General features: G+C 53.3%; 1 protein-coding gene across 7 annotated transcripts in view; it reads left to right on the forward strand.

The window, feature by feature from the left end:
- SCARA3 (scavenger receptor class A member 3) overlaps positions 1-27219 on the forward strand; it is a 46318-nt gene that overhangs the window by 4483 nt on the left and 14616 nt on the right. For 3 of the 7 annotated variants that reach the window (XM_054021939.1, XM_054021938.1, XM_054021940.1), the window contains exons 3-5: positions 17849-17905; positions 19384-19503; positions 19948-20097. In XM_054021939.1, the coding sequence (XP_053877914.1) occupies positions 17849-17905; positions 19384-19503; positions 19948-20097 (327 nt within the window). Of the gene's footprint in view, positions 1-5035; positions 5564-17848; positions 17906-19383; positions 19504-19947; positions 20098-27219 lie in introns of those variants that run through there. The other 4 variants (XM_054021943.1, XM_054021942.1, XM_054021941.1 and 1 more) reach the window with 4 other exon arrangements.

The following is a 27219-nucleotide window of genomic DNA, read 5'->3' on the forward strand; positions in this document are numbered from 1 at the left end:
CTGATCGCCGTATTTGGAGTCAGATTGGCAGTGATTGGTTGTTTTTTTCTTTCCTCAGTGTGTGAGCACGGATCACTTGCAGGTTTAAATTAGTGTACGTGGTGGATTCTCTGTAACTGGAAGTCTTGACATCATGATTTGAGGATGTCAGTAACTCAGCCAGAGGTGGTGGGTCTATCACAGGAGTGGGTGGGGTGAGGTTCTCTGGCCTGCAACATGCAGGAGGTCGCACTAGATGGTCATGATGGTCCCTTCCGGCCTTAAAATCTGAATCTGAGTCACAGTTCAGGATAACTTCACCTGTACTTCACCCTTATAGGCACCCACTGTTGGGCTTCTAATTCCCAGCCATCACCTCTCTTGGGTGGAGACCCACATCTCTCTCCCTCCTGACCGGGGTTTTCCCAGGCTGCACACTTCCCTGCCTACACTGCGATATCCCCAGCAAGCCAGACTGCCTGAACAGCCCAGGGTCTGCGCTTTGCTCTCTCTTCAGAGGCCATAAAGAGTGTAATTGCCCCCAGTTAGAAGTGACCACCCCGCCCTTTCTAAGCAAGTGCCTTTATTCTTAAGGTGAAAGCATTACCAAGAAAACATCGTAAAAAGACTCCAAGAACCTACACATGTGCTAACCAAAGATCACCCCAATTCCAACCAGGGCTCTGGGAAGAGTCAGTCCTTCCAACCCCACCACAGCGTTTTGCAAGTTTGCCACAGCCTCAACTCAGTTTAGCTGGGCCGCTCGGCCTGTTTCTTTATATCACCTGGACCTTTGATCTTTAGGAACAGGCAATCCGCAGACAATCGCCCCTCTCAGGGGGTAGCTTCAAAGCCTGAGTTTTTGCGTAACCGGAGGTGGAAATTTACATTTGCATTCGCCTCCCGCTAGACTTTCCCCAGGCATTTGATACTCTTTGTCCCCAGAGTCCCTTTTCGTCACTGTCGAGTCCTTTGAAGTTCAGAACGCTTCCCAGAGTTCCCGTCCCATTGATCCCCTGCAGAAAGGTTACATACGATCCTCGCCCACAGTAAAACACCCCCTTTGTATTTAGCACAATGGACTACTTAAACGTCGTTCAATAAGGTTTTTCCAAGCAGATTGCAGGAAACTGCCCCTTCTGTCACTCTGGGCAGGGCTGCGGACAGGGGATGCTTGGCAGATGCTCGGAGGCTGCACGTGGCTTTTTAACCCTTCTCATCTCTCCGCTGCACCACTTCTTTTTCCAGTCTTGCTGCCCTTTCTCCCTGCCCCACCCTCAGCCCTGCCTGCTTCAGGCATCTTCCCAGACCAGAAGGGCTCGGGGTGTTTGAGGCTGTTGGTAAATTTCATAATGTAACCTGCACCCACACGTAGACTTATATTAACTAGAGGGTGCCGTTAGGGGGCCTATACATTGCCCTGGCCCTTAGGTTCTAACCCAGTTCACCAGCCCAGCAGTGAAGCGACTGGGCCAAGAGAATATATAGGGTCTAACCCCATCCCTAACTAGCATAAATACCACATGTGAGTGGGGCTTTTGTTATAAAATGGGTGAGGCCTGATGGCACCTGTGTATAGGCCTGTGGTGTATAATGGTGCTTTGCGGTACGGGATCAAGTCATGTTCCGGCCAAACACTGCAGGAATCTGGGAACGCTTGGATGAAACTCTGCTGGTAACCTCCCCGGCTCAGGCTTTTGTCTATAATGACCTACAACTGGATTGATTCCTCCAGTGCAACTTGCCTCCCCTAGCTCCTGAGGGAGCTTGGGATTGCGTCTGGATCTCGGTCATGGGGTTGGCTAAGCGTGCATCTCTTGGGAGATGGCTCCCTGGGCCGGTAGGGGTAGCATGCCCCTACGTCATGGGTTCAAATCCAGTCCAGCTTGGGCATCATGAAGCAGCTATTGATCAGGCAAAATTAGTCAGTGGGGTCTTGTTCGGGCCCTAGGAGAGAGGTGTCTGAGGCCCATATCCTCAGCAGTATTTAGGTGCCTAATTTATAGAATCATAGGATTAGAAGGGACCTTGAGAGGTCATCTAGTCCAGTCCCCTGCACTCATAGCAGGACTAAGTATTATCTAGACCATTCCTGACCTGCTTTTAAAAATCTCTAACAATGGAGCTTCCACAACCTGTCTAGGTAATTTATTCCAGTGCTTAACCACTCTGACAGTTAGGAAGTTTTTCCTAAAATCCAACCTAACCCCTGTGCTGCAATTTAAGCCCATTGCTTCTTGTCCTATCCTCAAAGATTAAGAAGACCAATTTTTCTCTCTCCTCCTTGTAACAACCTTATATGTACTTGAAAACTCTTATCATGTCCCCCCTCAGTCTTCTCTTCTCCAGACTAAATAAACCAGATTTTTTCAATCTTCCCTCATAGGTCATGTTTTCTAGACCTTTCATCGTTTTTGTTGCTCTTCTCTGGACTTTCTCCAGTTTCTCCACATCTTTCCTGAAATGTGGCGCCCAGAACTGGACACAATACTCCAGTTGAGGCCTAATTAGCGCAGAGTAGAGCAGAAGAATGACTTCTCGTGTCTTGCTTACAACACTCCTGCTAATACATCCCAAAATGATGTTTTCTTTTTCTGCAACGGCGTTACACTGTTGACTCATATTTAGCTTGTGATCCACTATGACCCCCAGACCCCTTTCCACAGTACTCCTTCCTGGGCAGTCATTTCCCATTGTGTACGTGTGCAACTGCTTCTTCCTTCTTAAGTGCAGTACTTTGCATTTCTTCTTATTGAATTTCATCCTATTTACTTCAGATCGTTTCTCCAGTTTGTCCAGATCATTTTGAATTTTAATCCTGTCCTCCGAAACACTTGCAACCCCTCTCAGCTTGGTATCGTCCACACACTTTGTAAGTGTACTCTCTATGCCATGATCTAAATCAGGGGTCGGCAACCTGCAGCACGCGGGCCAAAGGCGGCACGCGTACTGATTTTTAATGGCACGCTGCTGCCAGCCAGGGTCCCAGCCACCGGCCCCGCTCAGACCGCTGCCAGCCTGGATTACAGAACCCCAGATCAGCTGCTTAGCCCGCTGCCGGTCTGGGGTTCTGGTCGCCGGCCCCTTGCCAGCCGGGGTCCCGCTGCTGGCCTGGATGGACAGAACCCAGGCTGGCAGTGGGCTGAGTGGGGCCGGCGGCCGGGACCCTGTCTGGCACGCGGAACCTTTTACTGGCACGCGAAACCTTAAATTAATGACTTGGCACACTACTTCCCAAAGGTTGCCGACCCCTGATCTAAATCAATGGGAGTTATGTGCCTAAATACCTTTGAGGATCAGAGCTGAACTGCCCAGCCATTGCACCATCACAGGCATGGCACATGCTCAGCCCTAGAGCAGGGTCCCTCCGGTGGGGAGGTCCGTGCTGCCCACACTGCGTCAGGGGCCTTCGGTCTGCAGAGCCATCAAAGGAGCACTGGACTTGAAGGCTGCGTTCTGTGCTCTCGCTTCCCTTTCCCACAGCAGAGGGCACGCAGCCCGTCTCAGGTCTGACTCCAAGGCTAGAGAGAAGCATGCAGCATTTCTTGGCTTCTTTGCCTGGCTCCCATCACCCCCGCTAGTGTGGCGTTCCTCGCTGGCAAATGGGGTCAGGCGTCCACTGGGACCCTGCCCAGAGCAAGGAGGGCTCGCTGTGCCCAAGGTGCAGGCCCAGAGACACCAGCCCCCCAAATAGGAAGTTTAGGGTTCCCTGACTGTGGAGTCCAGGCCAGGGCTTAGGGAGACCCTGCACGGTGACACCAGGCAGCACGTATCATGAGTCAGAGAGAGCCACCAGGTCTCTCTGTGCCCAGCACCCCTGGTAGAGTCATGACAGCCTAGGCCTAGCTCTTCACCGCCATGGGGGATTGCTACCTGAGATACCCCCTGGAGTTCTCAGCCTGGTCCCACAGCGTCCCACAAGCTGCCCAAGTCCCCATTGCCCTGAATTCTGTGGGCCCCTGCCCAGAATCCCTTGCTGTTGCTGCAATACACCAGGAGCGTTGGTGGCTGTGCCATCTGGGGTCAAAGTCACCGCCAGAGTGCCTCCAAATCCGACCATTTCCCGTGGCCACGGTGCACTCGCCGGCCCAAGCTGTTGTCGACGGACCGGCTCTGCCTCGTGAAATGCGCCGGGACTTAACTTAGACCCCCCAGGAAATAACCACATCGCCCTGCAGTCTTCTTCCTGTGCTTTGTGCACTTGTCACGAGTTGCTACAGACTGTAATTACTTGGGGGGGGGGTCCCTTTGCAACCAGAAGAGCCCATTTTTAGATGCACCCTTGGATTCCGTCACCATCCCCAGCAAGTATTGGCAGGGTCTTGGTGAGACACTCCAGGCGGGGGATTGCTCAGAGCAGGGAATCCTAGAAACCTGGAACCACAGGGTTAGAAGGGACCGCAGGGGTCATGTAGTCAATCCCCCTGCCAAGATGCAGGATTTGTTGTGTCTACAAGACACTGGGAACCACTTCCAAACTGGTTTGGGTGCCAGTTCCCCAAAAGCCGTTGCCAAACGCCAGTGACTGTGCTCCACTGTCTAGAACAGCACATGTGGGAGCCGCTCAGCGGGTGAGGAACTGAAGCTGCCCTTTCTCTGCGTGCCAGCCCCTCCGCTCACGTGCTGACCACACACTGCAGCAGCAGCAGCGAAAGGGTTAACGTGGTTCCGCTTTCCCCGTCTCTGTGGCCGACCGACCCAGCACCCCAGATCGGAACATCGTTCCCCCAAATGCCCCGTTGGCCCCTATTTCTGTAAATGGACTGACCCAGGAACCCAGCTCGGGAAACCTGCTCTCCCCAAGCCAGGTGCCAGCTCTCCCCAAGCCAGTGATTGGCAGGACCAGCATCACTAACCCAGCTCCCTCCCTCCTGAATGTGGGTCTGAACTGGATCCCAACTGCCCCTGATTTCTATAGACGGGCAGACCCAGCCCCTCAGCTCCAAACACTCCTGGAGTTTTGTAGATGCTCAGAGCCAACTGAATTTTGCAGCTAGTGAAACCCCAGCTCTGGGGAGGCCCCTTCTCCACCCCAGCTGCCCTCCGCTCCCCCCGCCCCGTTCCTCCCACCCGGCAGAGTCCCCGCTCTTTGCTGGAGCCTGGACATTTGTTAGCAATTAGGGCTGGCGGGAGGGAGCGGGGAGCAGCCTGTCTTCTCCAGCACATACTTTGTGTGTTGTATTCCGGCGGGCGGGCGAGCTCGGGCGGAGAGAACTCCGAGGCCGGCTCACCCCAGGCCGCGGCCATGGGAGGAGTGGAGGCTGCCGGGGGAGACCCGCTGCTCGGGGTGGTTTTGAAATAGCGAGGAAGTTGATCTGGGCTCCCGACCAAGGAGCGAGAGGGAGAGAGGAAAGGGGGAGCCGGGAGGAGCCAGGATCATGCACTCGGCTCGTTGAAGCCCAGCAGGCCAGACGGGGATGCCCGCGAGGAGAGGCGACCCCAGTGCAGAGCGCTAAGCGGGGGAAGTGTCGGCAGGGAGGGGGCTGTGGGGCCTTTCCCATCCAGGGGCTGACCAGCCTCCCTTCCCGTGTGTTCCTCGCCCCAGAACGCGCTTGCTTGGACCCCTGCGAGAGGACCATGAAAGGTGAGTTCTGCGCCCGGGTACGGCAGCCCCTGCCAGGCACCAGGGGCCCTTTTGTCTCCTGGCAGCCCCGGGCGAGGTGGGAGTATCTAGCCCGGGGCTAACGGCACTGGGGAGGCAGCTGGCTGGGAATGGACCCAGTGAACTGGGAGTGCTGAAAGTGGGGAGGTTGAGGAGAGACAGGCAGATTCACAGATCCCAAGTCCGGAAGGGACCCCCTGTTCTGAGCCTCCCTGTCTAACGGAGGCCAGAGAACCTGCCCTGGTATAGACACAGCATTGAATTCAGATACAGAATTGGGGACAGCAAGGGAGGCAGCCGGGATGGGGGAGAGGGTTTGGGAGCAGAGAGGGGAGGGGGCAAGGGATAGTTTTGTGGGACAAGGTGGGGAAGGGGCTGAGAGGTGAGAAATCCCCTCCGACCAGCCCCTCCCTGTCTGTCCCAACCCCCCTGCTCCGTCTGCCTGTGGCAGGATCCTGAAGAGGGAGCCCCCAGCACGGATCCAGGGCTTCCCCCATCCCTGTGCCAAGGATGTCGTCCCCTCGGTGCAGTGCGTGTCCCCGGGGACTTGTGCAAGATCAGCCGCACGAGGAGCTGCCTCCCCATCCCCCCGGGCCAGCCGCTGTCCCTCCCAATCAGCCCAGCCTGTGTGCCACCGGGCAGCGGTGAGCAAGGATGCTGCTAGCCACCCTGCCTGGCGGGATACATCCTTCCTGGTGCGCAGGGGAGCACGTGGCAGGCTGCCAGCTCCGGGACGGGGATTGGGAGTGAGTCTGTTCCGTGCCTGAGTACTATGGGGACAGAGAGAGATTGATCCTGCGCCCAGCACAGCAGGTGTAGGTGGATGGATGGATTCCAAGGGACAGAGAACCAAGGTCAGGAGAACAGCGTGGAAGCTTCTCTGATTGCATCTTAGCTCACAGGGATTTCTGAGTGCCCGCCTGGCAGCCCCCTGTAGCCGCTGATGGCGCTGCCGTATCTTCACCCCTGCTTAGAGACACTGGAGAGCATTGCGTACCCCCGGAGCGGGCTGCTTAGAGAGCTGAGTAGCAGGTTTGGAAGGTCCTAAAGCCACAGTTTCCCTGCCTAGGAAGGTTAGTACAGGAGAAAGGGTTAGCGATTGTAACGTGGTTGGATGCCATGATAATGGGTAAGGACCTGATAGCCACATGGGAGGGTTGGCTCAGCCTTGTGTCAGAGAAACCGAGTTCCGTGCAGCAGGGTCCCTCCACCCCAGAGCGGGCCGCATTTCAGGCTTGCTGCCTGTATACAATGTGTAAAGCTCGCTAGGGTGAAAGGCAGAGTTTAGGGTGATGGCGGTGGCTGATTCTCATCGGAGCAGGTCCAGCCATTCCCCCCGCACACACACCCTGCAGCTGTAACGCAGGTGCTTGCAGGGGACCTGAAAGCAGTGGGCACTGGCTCATGGGGAAATGGGGGGCAGCCTGGGCATGTTCCAAACTGGCCGCCCAGAAATAACCAGCCGAGGGCCGAGAGTTCCAGCTAAACCGTAAACTGGCTCCCATCACGCCGTCAGACGGTAAATATTTGAGCCGCTCCCCGTGATGCTGCGTGCGATGGAGAGTCAGAGGGCAGCTTTCCTGCCTTGGAAAATGACATGTGCCCGGCTGGGCTCCGACAGCCCCTTTCCAGGACTCTCCTATTTTTGTAAAGGAGACGGAGTTTTATAAGCTGTTGCTAAATGCGACCCGGTCAGAGGCTGAAATTCAGGCCTCGCTGAAGATCTGTTTGCAAAGCCTGTGGAGTCACACATGGAAAACTGGGTTAATTTAGCGCTCGAGAGCATTTGCTCAGAACACCGCGAGCATTAAATAGGAATCCGGAGCGCAGGTCTGGAAAACCTGCCTTACAATGAAAGAATTCAGGAGCTCGGTCTGTTTAGCTCATGGAAGGGAAAGCTCAGAGCGGTGACTGAATCAGGGTCTGTGTGTTCCTAGGCAGGGGGAAGATCTCTGATATTAGGGGGCCCTTCAAGCTACTGGCAAAGGCAGAACAAAGTCTAATGACTAGGAGTAGAAGCTAAGGCCAATTGAAGGGTAATTAACCATTGGAAAGATTTACCAAGGGGTTGTGGTGGGTTCATAGAATCATCGGAGTGGAAGGGACCTCAGTAGACAATCTAGTCCAGTCCCCTGCACTGAGGCAGGACTAAGTTTTATCTCTCAAACTTCATTGCATCGTGACCTCCTTTTGATAATAAAAATTGCGACATGGCCCCAGGAGGGGGGACCGAAGCCTGAACCAGCCCGAGCCCCTTGTTGTGTGTGTGGGGGGGGAACAAAGCCAAAGCTCAAAGGCAGGGGCCTATAATCTGAGTCCCGACGCCCAGGGCTAAAGCCCTCGGGCTTCGGCCCCGGGCGGTGGTGCTCGGGCTTCAGCGACGGCCCCAGCAAGTCTAAATCCGACCAGACCTGCTAACCTCGTTAACATGGGGTCCCGACCCACATTTGAGAACTGCTGATCTAGACCATCCCTGCCACGGGTTTGTCTAACCTGCTCTTAGAAACCTCCCTTGACAGAGATTCCACAACCTACCTCAGCAATTTATTCCAGTGCTTAGCTACCCCGACAGGAAGTTTTTCCTACTGTCTAACCTAAATCTCCCTTGCTGCAATTTAAGCCCATTGCTTCTTGTCCTGTCCTCGGTGGATAAGGAGAACAATTTACCACCCTCCTCTTTGTACATACTTAAAGACCGTTATCATGTCCCGCCTCAATGTTCTCTTCTCCAGACTAAACAAACCCAACTTTTTCAATCTTCCCTTGTAGGTCGTGTTTTCTAGATCTGTAATCATGTTTGTTGGTATTATCCACAGACTTTATCAGTGGACTCTCTATGCCATTATCCCAATCATTTCTGGAGATATTGAATAGAACCAGACCCAGAATAGATCCCTGTGGGACCCCACTCGTTATGCCCTTCCAGCCTGGCCTGGACTATTGATAACTTCTCTCTGAGTATGATTTTCCAACCAGTTGTGTACCCACCTTATAGTAGCTCCATCTAGGTTGTATTTCCCTAGTCTGCTCAAGAGAAAGTCACGTGAGACAGTATCAAAAGTCTTACTGAAGTCGAGCGTTATCGTATCTCCATCACTGGCAATTTTTCAATTGTGAGTGGATTTTTTTTTAAACAGCCGCTCTAGTTCAGACAGGAATTAGGGCCTGTGTGATGCAGGTCAGACTAGATGATCACAACGGTCCCTGCTGGCTTTAAAATTTGCAATTCTCTGAGGCTAGGCAACATCCACACCCAACCTAGCATCGGGACACAGACAGACCACTCACTCCCCCATGCTCCCTTTCAATTCAACCGACAGGCAGCTTCAGTCAAAAAAGCGAACAGAATGCTGGGAATAAATAAGAAAGGGTTAGATAATAGGACAGAAAATACCATGTTGCCTCTATATAAATCCATGGTACGCCCACATCTTGAATACTGAGTGCAGATGTGGTCGCCCCAGCTCAAAAAAATATATTGGAATTGGAAAAGGTCCAGAAAAGGGCAACAAAAATGATTAGGGGTATAGAACGGGTTCTGTCTGAGGAGAGGTTAATAAGACTGGGACTTGTCAGCTTGGAAAAGAGACGGCTAAGGGGGGAAATATGATTGAGGTCTATAAAATCATGACTGGTCTGGAGAAAGTAAATAAGGACGTGTAATTTACTCCTTCTCATAACACAAGAACTAGGGGTCACCCAATGAAATGAATAGGCATCAGGCTTAAAACAAACAAAAGGAAGTATTTCTTCACACAACACACAGTCAACCCGTGGAACTCCTTGCCGGAGGATGTTGTGAAGGCCAAGACCATATCAGGGTTCAAAAAAGAACTAGATAAATCCATGGAGGATAGGTCCATCGATGGCTATTAGCCAGAATGGACAGGGATGGTGTCCCTAGCCTCTGTTTGCCAGAAGCTGGGAATGGGCAACAGGGGATGGATCACTGGAAGATTCCCTGTTCTGTTCATTCCCTCTGGGGCACCTGGCATTGGCCACTTTCAGAAGACAGGGTACTGGGCTAGATGGACCTTTGGTCTGACCCAGTAGGGCCGTTCTTTTGTTCAGTGCACACATCAGAGGACTGAAAATCACCCTTAATAATCCCAACCTACTTACATTAGTTAATAACTTGAGGACCAGTCTTATCTTCAAACTACACTCCCAGCTTCTCCACGTCCAATAAGTGAGCCAGAGAAGCAGTATAGAGTGACAGGACTGCTCAGCGTGGCTCACCTTATCAGGAATACGGGTGTCTCCCATCCAATTTGCACGTCTAGTTGATATGAACTCATGCGCCCCATTTCATACATGTTCATAATATGCTGTCCAAGGAAATAACCAAGGAACTAGGTCTGAGTTATGGTTGGGCATTGGCACGTAATTTGTCACTTGCTTGATGCTTTGCCTGTCCCATTGGTACAGTGTTTGGCTTGGCCTCCTCAGATGTGTTCCTGGATGGATGCAGAGAGAGGAGATAGACCTGAGAGGGGAAGCATGCTTAATGGTTAGGCCACAGACAGGGCATCACAGCTGCTGGATTCTAGTCACAGCCCTGCCATTGACCTTACTTTGTGGCTTTGGGCAAGTTACGCCTCCCCTTGCCTCAGTTTCCCCATCTATGAAATGGGAACAATGACACTGGCCTCCCAGTAGGGGGCTGGGAGCTCCATGTTTGTCATAACAGCCCTTTGCCATCTTGCGGTGGCAGTGCTGCGGAAACGCAAAGCATTAATCTTTGTGGTGGCAGTTTGCGTCTGGGATGTTCTAGATGCGAACGCTAAAAGGGACTGTAGTAGTTCCGGGGTGGGGCTCGTCCCTTCCTGGGGCGCCTGGAAGCCAGGCCGCCCCGCTACAGGGACCCTTTATGATCATCTAGTCCCATTACTGCTGGCGGGAATCATCTGCAGAAACCCCTCTTCTCTCTCTGGCTATGTGCGGGGAGAGCACAGTCGGAGCTCTGCTGGAAGGAGCAGGTATGTTGTACCCCGGAATCGGTAATGGTCAGGTCTTGCTGCGGCAGGGCATCTGGCTCCAATGACCGAGGCCAAGCACCAGGATTAATGCCAGGGCAAACTGACCTCATGGCTCTCAGGTGATTACAACCCGCTTTGGCCTGGCCTCCCAGCTTGGCACCGTGCCCTGACACCACTGAGAGGCGGGGTGTGCCCATTCAGGGCTTCAGGCTGCCTTGATGTCTTACACGGAGGGGGGACAGGAGGTGGAGGAGTAGGATGGTGCCGCCGGTGACTGTGGGCTATATGTACACCCTAGGGAGATCTCTGGTGAGATCACAGGAATCTGCAGAGCACCAATCAATTGGCTTTTTGATTCAGTCACAACCAGGAGACCAGACTGTCTTGCTGGGTTGTTTTGTTAAAAATACCTGACTGACCAGCTGGATGAGCGACCGGCTGAAAGGGGCGATTAGGAAAAAACAGAAAGCGTACAAAGAGTGGAAGAGGGGAGGGATCAGTAAGGAAACTTACCTTAGCGAAGTCAGAGAATGTAGAGATAGAGTGAGAAAGGCCAAAGGCCGGGAAGAGTTGGACTTAGCGAGGGGAATTAAAAGTAATAGTAAGAGGTTTTACAGCCATATAAATAGGAAGAAAGCAAAGAAAGAAGAAGTGGGACCGCTGAAGACTATAGCCGGAGAGGAGATTAAAGATAATCTAGGCATGGCGCAATATCTCAATGAATATTTTGCATCAGTGTTTAATGAGGCCAATGAAGGTATTAGGGATACTAGCACTGTTACAGAGGGGCATACGGGATGGGGGATTACCGCATCCGAGGTAGAAACAAAACTAGAACGCCTTAATGGGACTAAGTCGGGTGGACCGGACGATCTTCATCCGAGAATATTGAAGGAATTGGCGCGGGAAATAGCAGGCCCATTAGCGACTATATTTAATGAATCTGTAAACTCGGGGGTGGTCCCGTTAGACTGGAGAATAGCCAATGTGGTTCCTATTTTCAAGAAAGGGAAAAAAAGTGACCCGGGTAACTATAGGCCTGTTAGTTTAACATCAGTAGTGTGCAAGGTACTGGAGAAGATTCTGAAAGAGAAACTAGTTGAGGACCTTGAAGTTAATGGCAAATGCGATAAATTACAGCATGGTTTTACGAAGGGCAGATCGTGCCAAACGAATCTGATCTCCTTCTTTGAGAAAGTAACGGATTTATTAGATAAGGGAAATGCGGTGGACCTAATATACCTGGATTTCAGTAAAGCGTTTGATACAGTACCCCATGAGGAACTATTGGTTAAAATGAAAAACATGGGGATCGATATGAAAATCCAGAGGTGGATAGGGAATTGGTTAATGGGGAGAATGCAGCGGGTCGTATTAAAGGGTGAATTGTCGGGTTGGAAGGAGGTTACTAGTGGAGTGCCTCAAGGTTCGGTTTTGGGACCCATCTTATTTAATCTATTTATAACTGACCTCGGGACCGATTGCAAGAGTGGGCTGATAAAGTTTGCGGATGATACGAAGGTGGGAGGAGTTGCAAACTCGGAGGAGGATAGGGATACTCTGCAGGGAGACTTGAATGAGCTTGTGAATTGGAGTATCAGAAATAGGATGAAATTTAATAGTAAAAAGTGTAAGGTGATGCACTTGGGGACGAATAATAACAATTTTAGTTACAAGATGGGGACGCATTGGTTAGAAGTAACGGAAGAGGAGAAGGACCTAGGGGTCCTTGTGGACTGCAGGATGACTATGAGTCGGCAATGTGACGTGGCGGTGAAAAAAGCCAATGTGGTCTTGGGATGTATTAGGCGAGGTATATCTAGTAGAGATAGGGAGGTCCTGCTTCCGTTGTATAAGGCGCTGGTGAGACCTCATTTGGAGTACTGTGTGCAGTTCTGGTCTCCCATGTTTAAAAAGGATGAACTCAAACTGGAATGGGTGCAGAGAAGGGCAACTAAGATGATCAGAGGAATGGAAAACCTGTCGTATGAAAAGAGATTAGAGGAGCTTGGGTTGTTTAGTCTGACAAAGCGAAGGCTGAGGGGGGATATGATTGCTATCTTTAAATATATCAGAGGGGTTAATACAAGGGAGGGAGAGGAATTATTCCAGTTTAGTACTAATGTGGACACGAGAACGAATGGATACAAACTGGCCGGGGGGAAGTTTAGGCTTGAAATTAGACGAAGGTTTCTGACCATCAGAGGGGTGAAATATTGGAACGGCCTTCCGAGGGAAACGGTGGGGGCGACGGACCTGTCTGGTTTTAAGATTAAGTTGGATAAGTTTATGGAGGGAATGGTTTAATGATAAAACATAGTAGCCAATGAAAACCAAGCAATGGTACATGAACAGCATAATGGCCAACAAGGGTCAGGCTAGAGACTCTTGCCTATATGCTCGGGGTATTACTGATCGCCATATTTGGGGTCGGGAAGGAATTTTCCTCCAGGGTAGATTGGCTGGGCCTCTGGAGGTTTTTCGCCTTCCTCCGCAGCATGGGGCAGGGATCACTAGCAGGAGGGTCTCAGCCGATTGAAGTCACTAAAACACAGGATTGGGGACTTCAACGGTAGAGTCCAGGGAAGGGTCTTGCGGCCTGCAGCATGCAGGGGGTCAGACCAGATGATCATAATGGTCCCTTCTGACCTTAATGTCTATGAGTCTATGAGACCACACATTAATATAATCACAAACCGGTTTAAACCCACAAACATTAAAATCTTGTATACAGATAGTTTCCTCTCCCCTCCTGGGTGTTTGTTTGGTAACATTTGACCTTGCTTAGAGATCTGGTGTTGCAAAGAGAGACGTACGAAATTTGTGTGCAGGAGCCTGTAAACGTGCAGACCTCACCCAGTTTTGTGAGTGGTTATAAAGCCACACTTGGGCTGGGTGCCCTGGCAATGTGGGTGTTGTGCATCCACAGAGGATAAGCGCTTACTACTGGCACCAGATAATGGAGTTACTCCTCTAGCTCAAGTCTGTGGTTTGGTGCTGAAGGTTGTTGGTTCAAACTAAGCTCTTGGACCATGGTGCAGGAGGGCTGTTCCATCTTGTGACCCTAGACCTAGCTCAGAGCAAACCTGCAATTGATTTATCAATTCACATCCATTAAATGGGCTTGTTCTCAGCTCACCGTTCTTAATTATTCCCAGCGTTCTGTTCACTTTTTTGACTGAAGTTGCCTGTCCAGGTAGCGTTTCCAGATTCCTGCAGTGTTTGGCTACCTGGTCGGGTGGAGAGAGACGCGGGTCTCGGCCCAGAGAACTGGGAGCCGGAAACCTTAAGTGGGTGCCCTCGAGTGATCCCGGAGGGGAAATACAGGAACAATTACCCTGAACCTGTGACAACATCCAACAAGGGGAGCATGTTGTAGCGGTGATGGCAGATAAGAACTGGGCTGAGACGGTCCAGATCATCCTACCCAAAATCTGACGGGAATGGCTCTCGGCCACTCTGCCGCTGGCCTGCGTCTAGAGAGGAAAGACTCCCATTCCCTGTCCCTGATCCGGACCCTGTGAATTTCTCCCTGCAGGGTATTCAGTGACGCTCTCCTTTGGCAACGCGAGGGCTGGCTGCTGGAGTGTTATAAAGCACCAGTGTAGCTCTTCTGATGTCAGCGGGGTTAGTTACTCCTGAATTACATAGGTATAAGTAAAAAGAACAAGGAGTACTTGTGGCACCTTAGAGACTAACACATTTATTTGGGCATAAGTTTCGTGAGCTAAAACCCACTTCATCAGATGCATGGAGGTATAAGTGAGAGCAGAATCAAGCCCTGTGTCATTGTCTGTTCTGCATGGTTCATGATTCTAGGGCCGTGTGAGAGAATCACAGCAGAATTTGTAAACCTCAAAACCTGCAGGTTTGACGTTTCCTGTAGAATGAATCTACTCACAGATAAACAACTGGCCTTTGTCCATAGAAAGCTATTGCAAATATCACATTTTTTCCTCCATTATTTTTGTGCTCTTCTAGTTTTGATACGAAACCTGGTGATTTTGACAGAGTTTTGCACTTTGAGATTAGAGCTTTGGGACGGAGCCAAATGCAGATCAAAACTGCAGCAGGTTTTCATAACCCCCATATTGCAGAACTTCCCCAGACCCTGGTTAAGGTAGAGGATCTTTTTTTAGCCTTTTCAATTTCACTTCCAAGCAGTAAATAACAAATTGTTTTTTCTTCCCGGTCCTAGAATTCTGGCTTTGCCAGGGGATTCAGCCACTCAGCATGAAACTGACTCTCAGCTATTTGCATAGTGTGATCCTATTGGCTAAACAGTCCTGTTTCATGGTAATTACATCAAAGCCGTGAGATGCGGCTCTTTCATGTGCTAGAGATCTCAGTGGAATTTTTTTGGACTTATCTGCTAAGTAAATTTGGCTACATCCAAGGTTGACAGATGGTTCCTAGCCGTCATCTGATTTCCCTGGGCACTAGGACTGATCGGGAAAATCAATGTTCATCTAATTCCCTAATTGATTGGACACCTGTCTAGACCTTGGTAGCCAAGTGGGAAATTTCCCCAGTCTATAGAAAGACAGTGCAAATCCTAATTACATAAATCTCATTTAACTGCTGAGGGTTTTTTTCCCCCTACACCCTGTAATTTCAAAGAAACTCCAAAGCATGTTGTCGGACTCAATGCAGCCTGTAACCGACCTATGACTGTACTTGGGGGGAATGCCAAGAATTGGGGTTCAGGACCAGAACAACATACAAACTGTGCTCCAGATGAATGTTAATAAACACCACTTTTTATTACCTCCCGGGTGACATTCCAACCTTAAAGGGGCACAGGTCATCTGTCTGCTGCAGAAACGCATCCCATCCTTTGGCTCTCTAAAGCAAAACATCTTGTCACGAAGAAGCCTCCAGACATGGAGTTGTCTAAAGTAAGATGCTTAGTCGGGATGAGACTAAACCGAAATCCTGTCTATGTTCAACATTCTCTCCCAGGCAGCCCTGGAGTTGAGTGGGAAGCGGTTTGAAAGCACAGTCGGTATTTCACAATTGGCTGTCCTGTGTTCATGACCTGCCAAGGCGAAACCCCAGTCCAACCACCCTCAGAACCCACTTCCGAATGTTACGGCTCAGGAAATATTTGGAAGCAGATTAGGTTTCATTAGTCCCTTTATTCAATGCAGCGACTCGATGAGGAGGAGCTGAATTGTGCATATTATCTGCAGTGTCAGGGGAAATTAGACTCAGACGAAATCTCGTTTTTCCCCTTTCCTGTCCTGTGACCGTTCTCGTGTGAAACAAAACACGCTACAGAGGCAGCGAGCGGCCTGGATCGCTCCTCGTCTATTTCACTCTTTCCTGGTCTTTGTAATTAATTTACCAGCCTCTCTGGGTCAAGGGGAGAAAGGAAAATGTGTCACCCTTTCCTCGGGGTGCATGTTTGCCCATGACAGCTTGTTGTATGTTTCCAAGAGAGATGGATTTGAGGGGTGAGGGGTTCAGATACAGGTGAGGTTTAGGGAGTCCCACGCATATGCCTTGGAAAGTGTCTTGCTCTCAGTACCCTGGGGTCAAAGATGCACATGTGCCCGAGTGCTTCCCCCGCAGTCCGGGATAGGCTTCAGTGCATTGCAGTCAGTGTCCAGGGGTTAATTAATAACTTCCAGGCTAGGCAGGGGCTTAGCAATTGTGTAACCGCAGTGATTTCCCCAGGCCTGGGAGGGTGCAGGTGGCACGTCCTCTCCCCTGGCGTTTGTTTAAATTGCAGGAGAGCCCAGGGGAATGAACGGCAAAGGGCAGATGAGCAGGACACTCCCTGGGAGCCCGGAGCACAAAGGGCGTGGAGAGCCAGGCCTTGGGGGTGGTGGAGGGGTCTGGGACAGGGCCCCTCTCTGACGGAACCTGCGTTCTGCACCCAGAGGGACGTCTCCTTGCAGGACGGGCTGGGAACGGTCCAAAGGAAGGGCCCTGGGACCTCTGTGGGAGCTAGATGTGATTAAGCCAATGCTCTGCCTTGAGGGTAAAGCTCCCCCGGGGGTGGGGTGGAGAAGGCAGGCGAGTCTGCCTGGGGGAGGTGCCCCCGGTTCATTCCCATGGCAAAGCGAAGGTCACTCCCACCAGGTTCCCGCCGGGCTGTCCGCATGCGAGCTGGATCTCGCTCCCCCTTTGCTGTCCCGCCCCGGTGACTCCTAGCTCCCAGCGCTTCAGAGCAGGGACCCGCTGTCTGCCGGGCGCTGCAGCGTGGGGCCCATTTACAGCGCTGCGTGAGGGCCGGGGTGTCACAGACTCCAGCCCTATGTCAGGGAGCAGGCGCTCCCCTCTCACCTCTTCACAGGCTCCCTGCCCTGGCCCCGAGGGCTGGGCGTGCGGGAGCGAGCAGGTGGCGGGGGCGAGGCAGGGAATGGGTGGTGCCTGCTCTCTGGCCAATGCAGCTGAGCTGGGAGCTGTTAATTTACGGCTAGTAAATTAGACCCAGAGTAAACGGTGGATTCTCTGTAACCTGGAGTTTTTAAACCATGGTTTGAGGACTTCAGTGACTCAGCCAGAGGTCAGGGGTCTGTCACAGGAGTGGGTGGGGGAGGTTCCGTGGCCTGCGAGGTGCAGGAGGTCAGACGAGATGATCATGAGGGTCCCTTCTGGCCTTAGAGTCTATGAGTGCTGCGGGAGCAAGATGGGAATAGGGAGAGGACTCCAGAGGTATCTCAGAGACACCACAGCTCTTGGGCTGCTCCTGGCCTGGCTCGGTTTCCACACTATCCCTGTGCCCAAAGGCACGATCTAGCCCTTGGTGATTGCCAACAGACAGAAGGGCTTTAGGACCCAGCAGTGTCTACAAGCAGAGGAGCAATGCTGGGAACGGGACGCTCCTTCCCTATGGCTGAGCCCAAAGAAAACCTGTGGTGCATTGACGGACAGCAGCTCGCTGTAGCTAACTGCAGCTGCTGCGAACGTTCGTCATCGTTTAGAAACAAAACGGAGCTTGGACGGTGCGTTTTCCAAAGCACCCTGCCTGGGCGTCTTCCCACCTTCCAAAACGCCTGGCCCGCATGGAAGCCTGAGGGGACTGAGCCCAAAGGAGTTTATTGGGGAGATCGTAACCATGGACCCAGCTTTGCACCTTCCACCGCCAGACAGATTCTGCTGCCCCTACTTACCCCGAGTAGCATCTTATCCACTGGAGCTACTTGTGGAGTAAGGAGCTTCGCAGGGTGGGGATGGGTGGCCCCTGGAGCGACAGGTTCTTCTGGCCCTCTGCCGTCACGGCTAGTGATTCCGTGGAGCAAAGTCAGGGAAAGTTCTGAAGCATCTGCCTGTCTTTCAGAAGAAGACCTCATTGGAGAGGACGACGACATGCCATCCTTCAGATACAGACCAGACGGTGAGGGCGCCGAGCGGCCTGGGAAGTTCGGTGCATGAGAAGGCCCATCAGGTGTCGCCCACTCCATTCCCCGTGGGCAATGCAGGAATGCTCCCTAGATGCTGGCTCCACATAGCAAGGCCCCGGGGCTGTGAAGCTCTGTACGGGGGAGAACTTGTAATGAGCCCAGGGGCCCATAACTGAGAGAGGGAGGAAGTGCCTTATCTTGGGGAAGGGTTTGAGGAAGGCGACCGATCAGGGTTTGTTCCCTGAATGGTGGCCTTTCCCCTCTGCTGGCTGGCAGGTGTAGGAGAGCAGAGACAGGAGTCGGTTATAGAGACCGGAGTCAGGACGCGAAAGGACCTGGGGTTCTCCAGCTCCCAGATTCACTCTCACAGCCTGTGCAGTGGCTAAGCCCTGGCCCGGGCTAGGCAGTCACAGAGGGGGGCTGCAGCCTATATGTCGGGGGGGGGGGTCCCTGTAAAGTCCCACCAGCCTGAGGCATCTGTCAGTACCATCACCCAGTGGAAGGGCAGGGACTGCCCCAGACCCTTGCTCCGGGCTTGATGCTCACTCTGGAGAAGGGAGCCCAGCCAGCTGGGTTCAGAGCCCTCGGGCAGCCTGGAGATCCCCGATCTCGCCTCACTTTGGTTAGAGGAGGCAACTGAGGAGAAGCTCGGGGCGGGCTCTGACAAGTGGGCTTGGCCCCTGTCTGGCTGGGACCCTGGGCCCAGGTTTTAAAAAGTCTTTAGGCACCTCAAGGTGCTTTAAAAAATCCCTCTTAGCACCCAGCTCCGTCTTGAGCTGCCCCAAGACCTGTACAAACCCAGCCCGCGTCATGGCCAGAGCAAATTCATCCAGGCCTAGTCCTAGGCCCCCCCCAGAGTCAGTGGGAGCCTTTCCATTGCGTTCAAAGGACGTTGGCCTGCAGCCCTGTGCCCTGTCTGCCCCCAGCATTGGTTGTGCCCCGGCTGGAGCGGGCCGACAGCTCCTACCCCAAAGCCTGGGCCGTGCCAACCCATGGAACTGTTATCCCCGAGTGGGTGACTGCAGGTGGCAGGGCAGGATCCCTGTTCGTAGCCTTTGGAAGAGGGATGGGGGGGAGGGAATCTCCAAACGAAGGACACAGAGCCAGGAGGAGGCAGAAACGCTGCGTTTTTCGTTTCTCTACAGCTCTGCCGTTACCTCAGGCTCCCGGCCTGGCCTTTCTGCTGTCAGTACCAAAGGGGACCCAGGCAGATGCCCTTAGATCTGGTGGACAAAATGGGTTGATTTCCGGGGGATCCTCCTTGAGTCTACCCTCTGCTTAAAGAGATCCACCGGATGGCGCTGCGCAGTGATTTCCCCAGGCCTGGGAGGGTGGTGTGTGGCAGGGCAGGGTCTGAAGGATGCCCCTGGTCCTGAGGTGCTGCATCCTTCCTGCCCATCCCCGGAGGGTGGACTCCAGGCCTTGTGCCGGAAAAGTCCAACCTTCCCTTCTCGCCTTTGTCCCTGTTCAGGCAGGACACGGACCAACTGCAGCCGGTGCCAGAAGAATCTGTCGCTCCAGACCTCCGTCAAAGGGCTGTACGTCTTCTGTGTCTTGCTGATCATTGCCGTGATGGTGCTGGCGTCCCTGGGTAAGCGCAGCCTCGGGGGACCCGACTCCCTTTTCCTTCCTGCCTGCCCCTCCCCAGGAAACACGAGCAGACCAGCGTAACATGGGCTTTCCCTGCCTGGGAAACCCACCTGGTCACCTTGGGGGTTGGAGGATTGTAATAATAATGATATTTAGCTCTTGAAATCCTCATGTCACAAAAGTGGGGGGAGGACAATCACCCCCATTTTACCCATGAGGAAACTGAGGCACGGAGGGGAAGTGACTTGCCCAAGCTCATGTAGTGGATCAGTGGCAGAGCTGGCCTAGAACCCGGGTCTCCTAACACCAGTGCCCTAGCCACTCACCTGCTCGGGTTCAGTATGCGTGTGCACCCCTGATACCACTAGCAGATGGAATCCAACCTGCTTTGCTGTGTGTCATAGCTCCTCTATTGCTAACAGAAATTCCCCTTTTGCTACGGCAGCAGGGGCCAGGGCTTTGGGAGCAGAAGGCTCTGGGTGCCGTCCCCGCTGCTGCTGTGAAGTTCGGAGTGTGGCCGTAGGCAGCCAGTGGCAAAGCCCAAGACTTGTGACAGTGTCTGCGTTCCCCCGACTGCTCCAGGAGCCATTCGGAGGTAACAGGGCTTGCTGCTGCAGGGACCTGGTATATGCTGCAGAGCTCCCGTGCCATAGAGACATAAGAGCGGCCAGACTGGGTCAGACCAAAGGTCCAGCTAGCCCAGTATCCTGTCTTCTGACAGTGGCCAATGGCAGGTGCCCCAGAGGGAATGAACAGAACAGGGAATCATCAAGTGATCCATCCCCTGTCGCCCATTCCCAGCTTCTGACAAACAGAGGCTAGGGACACCATCCCTGCCCATCCTGGCTAATAGCCATTGATGGACCTGTCCTCCATGAATTTATTTAGTTCTTTTTTAACCTTGTTATAGTCTTGGCCTTCACAACATCCTCCGGCAAGGAGTTCCACAGGTTGACTGCGCGTTGTGTGAAGAAATACTTCCTTTTGTTTGTTTTAAACCTGCTGCCTATTCATTTCATTGGGTGACCCCTCGTTCATAACAATGACCAGCTCCAATCCACTGCCCGAACACTCAGAATTCAGTCCCACCCCGGAGCCCCCTTATATCATAAGGGCTTCCCTTTGCCTCCTACCCTCACCGTCTAGCTGTGTCCGTTCCCTCGCTGTCTCTTGCAGGGCCAGGAGGAGAACCCAGGTCTCCAGTGCCCTGTGCACTAGAGCAGCCCCCGTCCAAACCAAGCCAACGTCCAGCCCCCTCTCCATCCCCTGATTCTCAGCGCAGAGCTCGTGGTCCGAGACCCCGCCAGCATCCCGGCAGGGCACCACTCACCAGTGAGCCCGGCATCTCGATCCTCTTGTGGCTGCTTCAGTGGGAAAGCAGCGCGGCTCCCTTGACCTGCAGCCCACCGGGGAGCAGAGATCCCGGAGAGCACGGCCTGAAGAAATCCCCAAGTCGCAGGGTGGGTTCCCGCCTCTCGCGACGAGCGAAGACCACCCACAGTCCCTCAGAGCCGTGGGCCAGCAGCAGCCTTGCCCGGGGAATCTCTTGTTTGGCCTGCGTGCCAGTTAAGCTCAGTCATTGGCATGGTGGTTTCCTTTGGGCTTTTTTTGCAGTGTTTTATTTTGGGCAGAGAGAGCTGCCAGATCCCACAGCCCTGGGTATCGGAGGAGCCTCTGCCTGAGCCCCGCTCTCTCTCCAGCCCTGAGGAGCTCAGCGTGGGTGGCCTGGAACAGCCCGCTCCTCCTCCCTGCTCTCCGGAAGGTCCTACACAGAGCACGTGTCACACCCCGGGCTTCTCCTCCTCCCCAGCTAGGATGGGCCACCACAGCACAGGTCTTCTCCATGGGCCCCTGCCATCTGGCTGGCCCTCTGCACCAGGGGAGTGGAGACTTGCCAGGCTGGTCCTGCAACACCAACCGGCTACAACGCTGACATGGTGATGCAACCTTGCCATGCTGTGCGATGGCTGCCCGTGGAGACCAGCCGGCAGGATCTCACCCAGCTGCCGTCTACGCCGACACAGACACGCCCAAGGCACAGTGCCATTAGATAGGGCCTCACCCGGCACTGGGGCAAAGGGGCTTTCCCATCTCTGGGCATCCCCGAGCAGGGGCCTGGCACATTCCTTGGGCTCCAAGAAGCTAGCAGGGGGAAGGGCAAAGAGAGGATAAATCCATTAATGATTGTGAGGAGCCCAGATACTGCGGTGATGAGGACCCTGCGAGAGATTAGAGAGAACAAACAAATTGTTTCATCACAGACGGAGAGATGGGGCCAGACCAAGAGCGGGATCCAAACTCACCCCCTTCGCAGTAGAGCTCCGTCCGGGTGGAAGCTGGAAACTCAGGCCTGGCCGGGCCCATCTGGGTCATCGAGTCTGGGTCCCTGGTCTCCTGGGCGTCCCCAGCCTGGAATCCCATTTGTACACTTGACAAGCTCCGTCTTCAGCCCAGCGAGGTTGTTAATCCCGTGTCTCTGCAATGGGTCAAAGCAGAACCTAGCACCCTCAGCCTGGGGGGCGCCAAAGCCCAGATCTGAACCTGAACACGCCCAGTGTCGGGGCTGACTTAACGCACTTGAGCCAGCGCTTCAGGCTGGGACCTCCGATCCAAACCCAGAACCTCTCCTGACCCCGTCTGCCCACCAGCGCCCGTCCCTTCTCCCCTGGCCTGCCGAGCCCAACGAACGCCCCAGCGTAGGTGACCTTTCCCCGATCCGTAACCTTTCCCTTTCCCAACTCCTGAAGAAGGGCTGGCTTCCCTTGGCGGGTCTGATTCCAGCCCGCTCTGGGCTCCTGGCCCATCCCACACTCCAGAGCAGCAGGAGGCCTGTGTCGATTTAGCCTTTGGCTGCCGCTCCCATTTGTCAGCCCATGAAAACGGCCTCCATAATCAGGTTTGGACGGGAAGAGGCCCGCCGCAGAGCAGGGATACGGGAGAAGCTCTTGGCAGAGGGAGGTGATGCAGGCGACAGCGTTTCTGGCTCGCTGGGCAAGGGTTGGAAACGCCAGGTGGTCCTTTGTATGAATAGCGGGAGTGGGCCAGACCCCCAGCTGGTGCAAAGTGGCCGCCACACAGCTCCCCCCTGCTGAGTGTGCAGCCCGGTCGAATCCTGCCCACCCGAAGGATTCGAGCCAACCGTTTCCAGTGCTGGCTCCGCTTTCTCCACCCCTTCCTATGCTCCAGCGATGGCTGGCCCCTCCAGCGCCTTGGAAGGTTTCCCACGTGCTCAGCGCCCATTAAAAATGGACATTCCCTGCTCATGTTCATCGCTTGTAAATTACATCTGGGAGGAAATCAGTAGAGGGAGATGGATGGGGACCCGCCGCCGCCCCTACTGGAAAGTTTAAGCAGCACCCAGCGTGGGAATGGCTCCTGCCCCGGGGGCCAATATTCACCCCCCACCCTGCTCTCTCTTACCAGGGACGTGGTCTGGATCAGGTCTGTGCTGAGCTGCGCAGACCCCGGTGCCCATCCCCAGCGGCTGATCCGATTGCAGGGTCAGACCTGCCTTAGCCATACCATAGACACGCGGTAAGAAAGGCAGAGGGGAGAGGAAGAATCTGCCCCAGGTTTAGGGTTAGGCAGATTCTCATGCTTCAGAGCTTCCACTGGTCGCCTGCAGGGGTCAGGAAGGGATAGTTTCCCACTCAGTGTATTCTGGTTTGGGGTTTTTTTTTTTTTTTTGTCTCCTTCCTCTGAAGCCCCAGGGCTGGCCACGGCTGGAGAGGGGTTTTGTGGGCAGATGCTGGGTGGGGCTCGTTGCCTGGGATACACGAGAGGTCAGGTAGATGATCCGGTGGTCCCTTCTGGCCTCAGGCTCTACGATAGGGTGACCAGATGTCCCGATTTTATAGGGACAGTCCCGATTTTTGGGTCTTTTTCTTATATAGCCTCTTATTACCCCCCACCCCCGTCCCGATTTTTCACACTTGCTGTCTGGTCACCCGAGATGGGTGGGACGCGAGATTTCCAGGTCAGAAGTGGCCTTAGACTGTAAGATCCTCTGGGCAGAGAAGTTGGGCTTTATGCCAGCGCCAAGCGGGTGCCCAGTGCCGCCATCCAGATTTACACCACTGTGCACTGGTGTCACGAGGACTTGTCTCTCGGGTTGCTCAGCTCCTGCGGAAAAGCAAGCCAATTCGGACAGCACCTAGCGCAGCGGGCAGGGTTCTATCTGCTTGCGGTCCTTATGTGGCACTGGAATGGGGTCGCCACTCACCACCAACACGTCTAGGTTGGGGGGTGTCGCTCTGGCCATGTCGGGTGCCCCCTGGCTGCTTGGTGCTTGCTCCGTGATAGTCTTTCTGCTGGTAACTTCACCCTCCAGGTGAAGGTTACAAAGTTGGAGCGGATCCCTGTCCAAATACTGGTGCCAGCCGGTGTTCAACCCCTCTGGCTCTGTGCCACTGCACCAGTGGCTGGCAGGGGTACCCCGGCCTGCACGCTACATGAGTTCCAGCCGAGGGACCCTGTAACCCAGCAATCCAGGTCCTTAGCCGCATCCCTGTTTCCTTGGGCTCCTTCCCTATCTTCTCTCTCCTGCTTCTGGGTTCACCACTGGAGCCTCCTCCGCTCCCCTTGGCTACTACTTCCCCCCTCGTAGCTGCTGGCCAGATGCCATACTCCAGGGCAGGATCCCCAGACTTACCCTCCCCCTGGATTTCCTCCTCTTCCTGGAGGCCTCTTGGAGCAACTGCAGGCCCCTTCTGCTTTCAGCCTCTTGGCTTTATGGTGCTGGCCCAGCCCTTCCCCAGCTGGGTATTGCTCTCAATTAGCCTGGGCCCTCCCTCTCTCAGGTGCCGCCGGGTAACCTAACTGGTTTCTAAGGCCCTTGCTAACTCTGTCAGGGCTGGTGTGGGGTGCACACCCCATCCCAGGCACCCATCACCATGGTATCGAAGCACCTCACAATCTTTATCCTCACCACCCCCCTGTGAGGCAGGGCAGGGCTGGGCTGTTATCACCAATGTACAGATGGGGAAACTGAGGCACGGAGCGACTGAGTGACTCCCCCAAGGTCACACAGGGAGTCTACGGCCGAGCAGGGACTTGTTCCCGGGTCTCCCCAGTCCTAGACCAGTGGCCTAACCACTGGGCCAGCCTTTCTCTTGTGGGGCCTGCAGTGCATTTGGCTTTGAATTTAATAATCAATAATTCTTCATACTTGCCCAATGACCCCCACCACAGTTCATCAGTGGGGTTAGAATTCAGGAGCTGCTGCACTAAGCCCCTATCTCTTGACCTAAAGGAATAGTTCAGTCGGCTGGTAGCAGTAGTAGACTACTGTTTAGGCAGCAGCAACACCCTTAGCTTGTGTATTACATGCTCCCCTTGTCAGGGGCAGCTCAGCTGTAGCATAGGGTGGGCCACAGGAATTCAAATCTTGTGCAAACCCCGGCTCTGTACCAACCTCCATCATGGCTCATCAGCAGGCTGTGAACCTCTGACCTTCCACACCAGCCTCTGCCCCCTTAGCACAGCTCCAGCAAACTGTCCCACACACATAGAATCATAGAATAGCAGGGTTGGAAGGGACTTCAGGAGGTATCTAGTCCAACCCCCTGCTCAAAGCAGGAACAATCCCAACTCAATCATCCCAGCCAGGGATTTGTCAAGCCTGACCTTAAAAACCTCTAAGGAAGGAGATTCCACCACCTCCTTAGGTAACCCATTCCAGTGCTTCACCACCCTCCTAGTGAAATAGTGTTTCCTAATATCCAACCTAAACCTCCCCCACTGCAACTTGAGACCATTGCTCCTTGTTCTATCATCTGGTACCACTGAGAACAGTCTAGATCCATCCTCTTTGGAACCCCCTTTGAGGTAGTTGAAAGCAGCTATCAAATCCCCCCCTCACTCTTTTCTTCTGCAGACTAAACAATCCCAGTTCCCTCAGCCTCTCCTCATAAGTCATGTGCTCCAGCCCCCTAATCATTTTTGTTGCCCTCCGCTAGATTATTTCCAATTTTTCCACATCCTTCTTGTAGTGTGGGGCCCAAAACTGGACACAGTACTCCAGAGGAGGCCTCACCAGTGTCGAATAGAGAGGAACGATCACGTCCCTCGATCTGCTGGCAATGCTCCTATTTATACAGCCCAATATGCCGTTAGCCTTCTTGGCAACAAGGGCACACTGTTGACTCATATCCAGCTTCTCGTCCACTGTGACCCCTAGGTCCTTTTCTGCAGAACTGCTGCCTAGCCATTCAGTCCCTAGTCTGTAGCAGTGCGTGGGATTCTTCCGTCCTAAGTGCAGGACTCTGCACTTGTCCTTGTTGAACTTCATCAGATTTCTTTTGGCCCAATCCTCCAATTTGTCTAGGTCCCTCTGTATCTGATCCCTACCCTCCAGCGTATCTACCACTCCTCCCAGTTTAGTGTCATCTGCAAACTTGCTGAGGGTGCAGTCCATGCCATCCTCCAGATCATTAATGAAGATAGTGAACAAAACCAGCCCCAGGCCGACCCTTGGGGCACTCCGCTTGATACCGGCTGCCAACTAGACATGGAGCCATTGATCACTGCCCATTGAGTCCCACGATCTAGCCAGCTTTCTATCCACACATTAACTAGTGAGGCCTCCGCAATCCCCTGGGAAATACCATTGTCTCATCTCCATCTTGTTGCTGTGGCACGGAGCGGGGAGGTGACTTAGCTGGAGTCACACGGCAGGTCAGTGGCAGAGGCAGGAATGGAACGTGAACAGCCTGACTCCGTACCCCTCTGCTCAGAGCTCCAGACATCACTCGCCCTATAAAAGGGGAACTTACGGCCCAAAGCTCCTTGAGGAAGCTCTCTGCACCTGGCGGGGTCAGGACCCTAATGAACAAAGCAACAAGGGGAGAGGCCATCAATTCCAAGGCCAGAAAGGACCATTGTGATCATCTAGTCTGACCTCCTGGGTAACGCAGGCCAGCGACCTGCCCCATGATAATTCTGAGAGCAGATCTGTTAGGAATCCAGTCTTGATGGAGACAAGTATCAGAGGGGTAGCCGTCTTAGTCTGAATCTGTAAAAAGACTTGCATCAGAAGAAGTTTCAGAGTAACAGCCGTGTTAGTCTGTATCCGCAAAAAGAAGAACAGGAGTACTTGTGGCACCTTAGAGACTAACAAATTTATTAGAGCATAAGCTTTCGTGGGCTACAGCCCACTTCTTCGCATCTGAAGAAGTGGGCTGTAGCCCACGAAAGCTTATGCTCTAATAAATTTGTTAGTCTCTAAGGTATCAGAAGAAGTGAGGTTCTTACCCACGAAAGCTTATGCTCCCAATACTTCTGTTAGTCTCAAAGGTGCCACAGGACCCTCTTGATGGAGAATCCACCATGACCCCTTGGGAAATTGTTCCAGTGGTTAATTACCCTCCCTGTTAAAAAATGACAGTTCTCTCAAATCTGAATGTGTCTAGCTTCAATGTCCAGCCATTGGATCTTGTTAGATCTTTGTGTGCTACACCGAAGAGCCCATGATTAAATATGTTTTCCCCACATCGGTACTTACAGGCTGTGATCAAGTGACCCCTAAACTTTCTCTTTGTTAAACTAACTAGATTGAGTTCTTGAGTCTATCACTATCAGACAGGTTTCTAATCCTTTAATCAGTCTTGTGGCTCTTCTCTGGCCCCTTGCCAATGTATCAACATCCTTCTTGAATTGTGGGCACAGAACTGGACACCGGATTCCAGCAGCGGTCGCACAGGCAGGAAAATCACCTCTC

Source organism: Malaclemys terrapin, chromosome 3 (genome assembly GCF_027887155.1).
Source record: "Malaclemys terrapin pileata isolate rMalTer1 chromosome 3, rMalTer1.hap1, whole genome shotgun sequence".
Lineage (NCBI taxonomy): Eukaryota > Metazoa > Chordata > Testudines > Emydidae > Malaclemys > Malaclemys terrapin.